The sequence below is a fragment of the Phragmites australis genome, chromosome 14, assembly GCF_958298935.1.
Source record: "Phragmites australis chromosome 14, lpPhrAust1.1, whole genome shotgun sequence".
Lineage (NCBI taxonomy): Eukaryota > Viridiplantae > Streptophyta > Magnoliopsida > Poales > Poaceae > Phragmites > Phragmites australis.
The window spans coordinates 8,194,616-8,205,209 of NC_084934.1; the positions used below are offsets into that span (position 1 = coordinate 8,194,616).

Consider the following 10,594-nt stretch of genomic DNA (forward strand, 5'->3'; position numbering starts at 1 on the left):
TCACATGACTTTTACCATGCTGTAGAATCTACTGGCTAGGCCAACAACAACATGCAGCCAAATGAAAACTGCTGTGATTTTTCAACCACCCAGCAGCCAACTTGCAAAGCAGGCACACTGCATTTTTTTTATGGTAGTAATTATCTGCATGGTTTCAGTTTGTGCACAAGCTGTGCCTCAGAAGACACCAATTGCCTGCCTGACAGAAATGGAACTCTGTGGAACCTGCCAAGGGCAATCTAGTGTGCACCTCTGACATCCTCTTTTCCCCAGTCTTGAAAGGATGAGGAGGGAAGCAGGTCTTGACCCTTTTACTACTTTCTGCAGCCCCAGAATTTGTAGCTCCCAAGACTAGCTGTGGACATTAAGGTACTGCAAGTAGTTAGAGCTCTTTTGCCTTTTTGAGGCCTTTTTGCATTCTTGCACATGAGAGGAGGATGTACCGTGGTAGATGTGCTTTGCATGCAAGAATTTTTGCAAGGGTTCAATGATTATTTTTTAAGAAAATATGTTGCGCCATGTTCAGTGTACCCATGTATCTTCCTCACCAATATTATCATTGAAAAGGTGTCAAAAGAGGGGAAAAAAGGGTGGTGCTGTCACAAAGCCATAATTGCGACAAACTAGTGCAAAGAAGAAACATGACTGACCAGTGCCATCCCCCATTTCCAAAATCTACGGAAATACCATCTGGCCATGCTTTCGGCTTTTGCCAATGTCCATTTGGAATGAAAAATTTTCAAGTCTTCTTCTCACCTCTCTCCATGGCCTTCCTATCCCACCCTTTATCACCTCACATAGAAGAGTGGGCGAAGAAGAACATAGTGAAATACAGAAGGGCATAACGGTCATTTCCCTTTTTTTTCCCCAGAGGGGGCAGAATAGTTATTTCACGGTCCGCCTAAGCAACTAACTGCAGGTTCCTTTCCTTCTTCCATACAGTACACATGTTTGGGATGACATTGAATACCGACAGACATTAGTAACGGTAACATCCTAATCCATTTGGATGATTTTTCTCAGATATTCTCCTAAACAGTCTTAAGCGCTATTAGATTATAATAGAAGGACGATGTGCTTGTTATTTATGGAGTTAAAGTTTTATGAATCTTTTTAATAGGTACGTGTGTAAGATGTAATAGGTTCATGTATATCTTGTACTAGAGGCTTTTAAAAAAAATCCTCGTACTACCCCACGTACCTTTGGGATCAGCTGCAGCCACCAGTCAAACTCTCGAGCCCTCACTCCTTCCTCGACCGGTAGAGCCGTAGAGGTGACCAGCTAGCCGCATGCCATGGCGGTGAGCGGCGAGGCCACGCAGAAGGCGCTGCAGTCGGTGGCGCAGAGCACGCGGTGGACGTACAGCATCGTCTGGCAGCTCTGCCCCCATCAAGGGTACCAAAAGCTGCACAAGCCGCCATGCCGGCGCTTCATCATCATCTTCTTCTCCTCCTTTCGTGCGTGCTTAATCACTTCAAGCTCTCGCGATATATTGACCAAGCCGATCTCATCACAGCGCGCTGGTGTGGGCGGAGGGGCACTACAACGGTGCCATCAAGACGCGCAAGACGGTGCAACCGGGTGGGGAGGAGGAGGAGGAGGAGACGGGCAAGGCGGCGCGCCGCCGCAGCCGGCAGCTGCGGGAGTTGTACGACTCGCTGGTGGGGGAGGCCGCCGCCGGTGTTGCTGTTGGAGGAGCGGGCAGCGGGGATGTCCACCATGGTCCGCAGCCGGCGGCGGCAGCGAGGCGGCCGAGCGCAGCGCTGGCGCCGGAGGACCTGACGGAGACGGAGTGGTTCTTCCTCATGTGCGCCTCCTACTGCTTCCCTCCCGGCGTCGGGTACGTATGTATCAATCAATATGCGTACGTAATTTGAACGAGACATATTTGCAGTATGAACGAATGGACATGTATTTGTTTGTATTTTGCATGCTTATGATTTTTTTCGAGTATAAGTCGGACGCACACTCACGTCAACACACCTGCACGCATGCTTGTGATTAAAACATATACATGTTCGTAATCAGATAAATCATTCATAATGTAATTATTTAGTAAATAAAGGTCTGAGATATGTAGTTTCAATCAGCCTCCTACTGCCTAGTTCATCAAAATAAATCAAGGTTGTTTTTAAGTTTACGCTGTCACATAAAAAGTGAATCCAATGATATATTTTGGGAGGACAAAAAACAGTCGCCTTTCTTTGCGACAGTGAGATTATTGATTGTAGTATCTGTCACATCATTTTTTTCCTTTTTTCCAAAAGGCTATGATTCACCCTCTCAAAAGTGTGTCATACAGTTCCAACAACACAGTGTGAAAATTGTGCATATGTATACAGAAAACATTTTTCTGTCTCATGATTAAGCGTCGTCCATGGCCACATTCATGCCCACATTAGTTCACATTACATGCCCATCTAAGATCTCTAGATAGCAAAATACACATGAATGTTCTCATGCACACACGTCTCAAGTTCATGGTAATGGAGTGTAACGGGCGGTGATGGCATGGAAGGGAAGAGGACTTATTTGACGGCAAATCAGGCATTTGACACTTATTCGATGGCAAACCATGGATTTTCTCTTATATTAACAGGCTTTCTAGTTCCTGGATGACGAATATTGAGAATGTAATAGCTGCAGTTCTTTTTATTCATGCATCTAAATAGGTCTTTATTTTTTCCAATATTATCAGGGGATACTAAATAGGTGTTTTTCCCACCTAAGATAAAAGTTCCAATTTTTTTTTCTCCCTAACAAATTATTCGAGCTCGATCCTTCTTTACATTTTTTTCAGAATCATAGATTATGCCAACATGCATCAATAAAGTGTTAAATGACAAATATAGAGAGATATACAAATAGTTCAAATGACAACATGCATCAATATATATATACAACAAGTTTATTATACGTATAGACGCACTATAATTTACTGTTGCGCCACCATCCAGTTGCAACTCAAACAACTATCAGATATAATCCGCTAGGTAGATCAGTTACAACCACGTATCCAGAAGTATATAATTGCAACACGAGAAGCTAACGAGTTACGTTTTAGATTGTACTACAATTACAATCTTGTTCCTTAGATTGTACATCATTAGATAAAAAATTCATTATGAGTTACGTTCATCCATAACGCAACTACAACTCAATTTTTTATTTATGTTTGATTGTAAATCCCTGTTTTGTGGATTATAACTCTAATTTTTTTAGATTATAACTAAAGAGAGTGTAACAGTAACTAGAGTTGAGTCTAGGCACATTATATATATACGACGAGTCTATTCTATGGCTAGGCGCAACAGTGAACTACGTTGCGCCACCCTTAGTTGCTGCAACCACCTTCGCACTACTCTAGTTACGATTAAAAACTAGTCAGTTATGACAGCACATATAGGTGAGTTACAATCACATAATAAAAAGTGTACAATTACGAGAAGCATTGTAGTTTACTACTGCACCACCCCAATTACGATTAAGAAAAATAGTCAGTTATAACAGCACAAATAGTTGAGTCACGATCACATGAAAAAAAGTCAGTTACAATAATAACTATACTGCTTTTTGGATCGTAACTAGGGTGTATACAGAGGTGACCTAGTTGCGATCACAGTTATGACAGCACAGATAGTTGAGTTACGATAGCATAACAAAAAAGTCAGTTACGATAGCAACTGTACTGCTTTTTATCGTAATGGGGGGTGTGCACAAAGGTGACCTAGTTGCGATCACATGACAAAAAATACATAATTACGATTAGATAATGTACTCAATTCTGACCATATATGTTTGTAGTAACTAACCTATCTTGTGAGTCGCAACTATACTATTTTCTGATCGTAATTGTAGGGTGACGCAACAGTGAACTACAGTGCGTCTATGCACATAATAGATATATAATACTTCCGGGAGTATGCACTCTCACATACGTATCTCATAATATAGGGAATATCTCATGTAATAAATGGTATGTACATGGAGCATGTGAGTATATAAGATCATTCAAGTGGTATGTATATTTTTAGGTGGTTTGTACATATTTTTTTGAGTATATTATATTTTATTTACAAATATGAAAGTATTATCAAAATCTATTAAAATTGATGTATTTCTTTTTAATTTTTTCATGTAATTCATATTCGAGTATCTTAGAATGAGTATGTAAGTATACTCATAATGATAAAGGAGTATATCCAATTTATTTATGTAGTATATCATAGTAGGGAGTATGTAATCCCGGGAGTACAGACTAGTGTGTGTATATATATATATATATATATATATATACAAAGAGATATGTTTTTTCGCATGCCATCACGATAGCTTTCATATAGGACTAGTACATGTGCCCTGCTTTAACTTTTCAGGTTGCCTGGGGAGGCATTTGCATGGAGAAGGCATGTATGGCTCAGTGGAGCAAACGAAGTTGATAGCAAAGTGTTTTCGAGAGCGATTCTTGCCAAGGTACGCCATCACTTCTTTTTTTTTGGGTGCTTATTTTGCTTTAAAGTATTAGTTGATTGCAGTGTGTGAAAACTGCAGAGCATCATCGAGCATAGATAAGAAAAAAAAAAGACTAAATTTGAAAAACAAAACTCTTTACATGTAGCAGCGAATTACAAAGAAATGATTGGAGTTGATATTCTGAAAACCATCACTTTCCTGAAAAATGGCTTTCACGAAATGAGCATGCATGAGAAGCTCAATCGGATAAAAAAGTCTTGTTTCCGTTCTTTCCCTGATCACAGAGAAAACTAACTCTCCTTGTTGTTACTCTTTTCACGTGGAGCGTAACAAATTTTGGTGGCAACGTATGCATGGCAGAGTGCAGGCATCCAGGTATTTGCCTCTGAAACTACTTATTCCTGAATGAGCATGATCATTGATTCACTATTCAACATTGTACTTCGATTACTTTTTGTGCCATCATCTCAGAATTTCAAAATAGCACTGAATTTCCTTTTATCTTCTAATAATTCTGTTTGCCAACATTCAGTAATCATAAGCACATAGTTACTTTACTTCCGCTAAATATTGAATCCCAGGCTTCTGAACTCCAACTAATGTCCGTGCATTGACTTCAATGATAATGCAGACAGTCGCATGTATTCCAGTTGTCGATGGTGTCCTGGAAATCGGAACCACAGAGAAGGCGAGTATATGATTTATTGTCTCACAATTTAATTACTATGTGTCAGATCAGTCCAAATAAACAATATTATACATACTTTTTAGCTAGTTAATTATGGATTGAAGAAATGAGTACTATTAGGTGTTAACTTTTTGCAAACTGAGCAAGAAGAGATTCAACTATGTTTTTTCAATGATGAAATTAATTAATCAACCTAACACTGTGAGGATCAGGGAAAAAAATTTGGCCTGGTACATCCGATTTACTGGTGGACCCTGGTAGAAATTTTTCTCCATGTTTACCGGTATTTTGTTTGAATTTTATTTGAATTGTGTTTAAATTTATTTGATTTTGTCTGGTATATTATGTTTACCAGTAACCTCTCGTAAATTTTATTTACTGGTAAAAAAACTGTGGGTGAGGATAAGTTGGGAGAACAATAGTATGGAACTAACGTATGAACATATTTCAGGTAGAACAAGACTTTGATTTTATTCAGTATGCTAGGAGCATCTTCATGGATCAACATGTACATGGCATCCAAATGATGCCTACCCTCTCAGGGCATTCAACTTCCAACCCAGTCACACACATTGATCATCAGCCATTCCAGACTAAAAGGGAAAACTACATTGGTGACACAAATGTGCAGCCAAATAATTTAAATCCAGGAGACGAGCACAATGAAATGGAAGAAGACGACGACGGCGACGAAATTGATACAGAGTGCGCATTAGGTTCAGAGATCAACACTGCGAAGGATTCATGCCAGCGTGCACGACTGAACAAGATGAACAATGAGCAGGCTACACCCAATGCAGGGAGCAGTGAACTGATGCAGGTTGAGATGCCCGAAAGGGTAAGAGATGGTTGCTCAAATTACAACATGGATGAAGGGACCGAAATGCTAATGGTTTGCCAGAACAGTAATGCCCAGTCCAGTCCGCAAGGGCAAGATGAACCTGGTCAGTGGCATCTACTCTACGAAGACCTATGCTGTGGCTACCTACAACCGTCAGGTATTTTGGTAGTCTCACTATGAGTTTTCTTCTTTTCTATATTTCCCATAGGGATTAGCCTTCTTGAAATGATCACAATTGACACCCTTCTTGACATAGCATATGAAATTCTGGTTTATTTGATGGTTTACTACTTGAATAAAACTTAAGAAGTAGTAATTAATTGAAAAAAGTTAAGGAGGTGAACATTGTAAATAAAGGTGAATGCCAATTTGTTTTTTTAAAGTTCACATATACTTCAAAATTATTTTTGGATCCAACAATAAAGTGTTTAATTTTTATTGTGACCATTGCGACCTGTTTGCTTGTTTTTCATTTTTGCAAGGTTCTTTAAATTAGGAGTGATGTATTGCCAATCAAAAAGAAACAAAAGAGCATATACAGTTGTCCTGAATTTCTTCATCTTTTTTTTCCTTCATCCCAGGAGCAGAAGATCAAGCAATACCACCCGAAAATGCGCACTATGCAGAAACAGTCCTGACAATCCTACGGCACAATGTGTGTCGACGAACAGCCTCAAACGTTAAGACCTACCTGGCAGTCTCCAACAATTCATCATTCTCAAGATGGAACACAAAAGGAACTGATGATCTTCAGAACATACTGAACCCAAAAGGCACTCCACAGAGAATGCTGAAGAGCATCCTGTTCAATGTTCCTAGCAGTCACCGCAGGTGCAGGGGAGATGCCCAGTCACCCGAGCCCAGGGACGGCGAAGGTGCGAGTCGGTCACGGAGAGGACAAGTCCAGGCAGAGATGAGTGCCAGCCATGTTCTGAAGGAGCGGAGGAGGAGGGAGAAGCTCAACGAGAGGTTCATCATCCTGCGGTCCTTGGTGCCGTTCGTGACAAAGGTGTGTATCTGAAAAACGAATAACAGATTCAGTTGTGTGCTCATATGAGTCCAGAACAAGCCTCCAAAGAGAAATGGTTGATGAGACTAGCAATGAAAAGTTGACATAATAAGTTCAGTTAATCTTTTTCATGGGTATATCTTTAGAAAGTTTCACATGGTCGATCTCCATTTTAATGAAAAACTTTTTGAAAAAAAATATGTTAACCTTCTGTCATGAACTGCACCGTTTCAAGAGTGAAATGTACAATGCTAACATGTTGTCAAATGCATCCTTATAACAGGTTTACTGACATGCAGTCATTTACTGACAGAAACAATCTGATTCTGTCGGCAGATGGACAGGGCCTCGATCCTGGGCGACACGATCGAGTACGTGAAGCAGCTGCGGAGACGCATCCAGGACCTCGAGTCACGATCCCGGCAGATCGACGGCAACGTGATGACGCAGCCTCCGGCAACGTCACACGAGAGGAGACGCCACAGCACAAGCAAAGGGAAGAGAGCTACGGAGGCGAGCGGCAGCAGCACCAGGATGCCCGCGGCGGCGGGCACGGAGGTGCAGGTGTCCATCATCGAGAGCGACGCGCTGCTGGAGCTGAGGTGCCCGCACAGGGACGGCCTCCTGCTCCGGGTCATGCAGGCGCTGCATCGGGAACTCCGGCTGGATGTCACCGCCGTCCAGGCCTCGTCGGCCGGCGGTGTGCTGCTAGCAGAATTGCGCGCAAAGGCAAGAACTGTAACATCATGAACAATGCGCGTACATTTGAATACGGTTCTGTTCATTGCAGTTTCTGTGAACTCTGAAGTGTCATTGGGTTGTCAACTGCAGGTGAAGGAGGTGCATGGGAGGAGGAGCAGCATCACTGAGGTGAAGAGAGCGATCCATCTAATCCTCTCGTCAGATTGAATATGTAACAAAAACTATATTTACTAGTGATCACCTTGTAGTTATTATACACCTGGAGGATGATTGTCAAAAGTAAAATAGAACCTGTGCTAGCAATCTTCGAAGAACAAATGAAGTAAGCATTATCTGTTAGACATATGAGGATGCATGTATATGCATATCCTTTATTTAGGCATAAGTTGAGGAGCTCGGTGCTGATGGTGGCATACATCCACGAGCGCATGGTACAATCCATGTGCATCCAATCGGGGTCATCGGCAGGGTCGCCGGCATGAAGGATATGATCATCGAGGGCATACTTGCCCAATGTGGTGAGGAAGAGCCCCGCCACTTGCTGTACTGGGTTGACGTCCGATTAAGAACGATTTGCACAAGGCACGGAAGTTTTGGACGGCGATCACTACTATAAAATCTATTTTTTAAGACATTCAGGTTTCATTTCTACAAGCGGTTTATAGGACAAACTGTTTGAGAAAGTGGTTACGGCCCCGTGCGGCTGAGGACTGTCTGTGAAAACTAATTTTTATAGGCGGTTCTTATGTGAACCGTCTGTGTAAATAGATCCATTTTCACAAGCGGTCCACATCAGGAACCGCCTGTGTAAATGCTCCATTTTCACAGGCGATTCCTTATGTGGACCACCTGTGGAAATGTATAAGGAACCGCCTGTGAAAATGGAGCATTTACACAGGCGGTTCCTTATGTGGACCGCCTGTGAAAATGGATGCATTTGCACAGACGGTTCACATAGAGAACCGCCTGTGTAAATTAGTTTTCACCGGCGGTTTCTTATATCTACCGCCTGTGGAAATAGTCCACAAATACTCCATCGTCTCGGCCAGCTCCATACAGACAGGCTTACTGTTTCGAACAGTAAGTATTTACTGTGGCGGCGAATTTGGAAAATAGGTGGGGAAGGTTTTGTTTTTGATTTCCTTAGAGGAGCCAAATAAGGTATGTATATCTCATCCCTAGCTTGCATTTTTTTTTAAGTTTAGATTTAGATTTAATGCTAAATTAGAGTTTCAATGTGATCTAGAGATGCTCATAGTTCTTGCCATTTAGATTATCAAATTAACTCAAATTTGTTACAATATTGATTTAATTGTGTAGATTCACATGATTCTAGTATTATATTTTAAAAATGTAGCTAGAATGTGATGTGTTTTAGCCTTAGGAGGTTTCATCATGAATAGGGATTTTTTCTCTAGATCTAGATCTAGGGAGAGGGAGAGGCAGAGGGAGAGAGAGAGTAAGGAATTCACATTATTTTGAGCTATAAATTTACGTCAATATAGATTCAATTACATAGACATATTATAATTATAACAAGCCCATATTTTCCTTTTTAAAAAAAAATCTTTTTAATTCTGATTTTCAAATTAATTAATTAATGTATCTAATTTTGTGGTTGAAGTTAAAGATGGACAAAGCATGGATGTATGATACGCCAAGACATGGAGAAATATACATCAAAAGACTCTCTGTTTTTATTGAAGCTGCAGAGAATGACGCTTTAACTAAGAAGACAAAAGAAATATATTGTCCATGTTCTGACTGCAAGAACGAGAAATTGTGGGACAAATCAAGCATAATCAAATCACACTTGATCTTGAGAAGTTTTGTTGAGGATTACAAATGTTGATCCAATCACGGCGAACAACGTACAAGCGAACAAAACCAGGACATCGCTGCTGATCAAGTAGATGGTGATGATGAGGGAGCAGTCGAAGGCGACACTGATGTTAGGATGGATGATGATACCAATTTTGATCTGGATGATGATGCTGATTTTGATCTGGAGGAAATACTGTGCCACGCAGAACCGCATGTTTTAAGGGATATGAGAGGTTTAGATAATTTCGAGACGTTACAAAAGGCATCGAATGAACTTTTGTATGAGGAATCGAAGGGCTGTGATAAGGAGTTTACGGTGTTGCATTCGGTGCTTGAACTTCTAAGGTTGAAGGCCAGCAATGGATGGTCCGACAAGAGTTTCTCGGATCTATTGAGTCTCTTGGCAAACATGCTTCCGAAGCCTAACTCCTTGCCCACCACCACTTATCTGGCGAAGAAGCTTATCTGCCTGTTGTCATTGGATGTGCAAAAAATACACGCATGTTCGAACCACTGTATCCTCTACCGTAAACAGTACAAAGCCTTGGATAGATGTCCAGTGTGCAATGCGAGTCGGTACAAGAGGAATAATGATTGTGAGGACGAAGATGCTTCCGCCAACGCGAAGAAGAAGAAGAGTAATGCTGGTCGTGATGAAGAAGACACTTCTTCCAACGCGGAGAAGAAGAGAAGAAGTCCTGCGATGGTGATGTGGTACCTACCAGTGATCCCCCGCTTGCAGCGTCTGTACTCGAACCCTAGGGACTCTGAACTGATGCGTTGGTATTTCGATAAGTGCAAGAAGGATAGAACTAAGCTTCGACACCCCGCTGATGCTAGGCAATGGAGAAAGTTCGATGCCATGTATCCAGAGTTCGCTGAAGAACCAAGGAATGTAATGTTCGCGTTGAGTACCGACGGAATGAATCCTTTCGGTGACATGAGCACCTCACATAGCACTTGGCCAGTGGTCCTGGCCATCTACAACCTTCTTCCATGGCTATGAATGAAGCGGAAGTACCTTATGCTATCCATTCTTATCCAAGGACCGAAACA

The 10,594-nt window shown here is 41.5% G+C and overlaps 1 protein-coding gene across 1 annotated transcript; it reads left to right on the forward strand.

The window, feature by feature from the left end:
* Nucleotides 1-518: 518 nt before the first annotated feature.
* LOC133890214 (transcription factor BHLH42-like) lies at nt 519-8,009 on the forward strand. Its single transcript, XM_062330663.1, has 10 exons — nt 519-527; nt 1,287-1,396; nt 1,518-1,841; nt 4,378-4,474; nt 4,835-4,849; nt 5,106-5,162; nt 5,614-6,160; nt 6,585-7,012; nt 7,349-7,741; nt 7,844-8,009. The coding sequence occupies exons 1-10, from the start codon at nt 519-521 to the stop codon at nt 7,919-7,921; spliced, it is 2,058 nt and encodes a 685-aa protein (XP_062186647.1). The 3' UTR covers nt 7,922-8,009.
* The last annotated feature ends 2,585 nt before the right edge of the window (nt 8,010-10,594 follow it).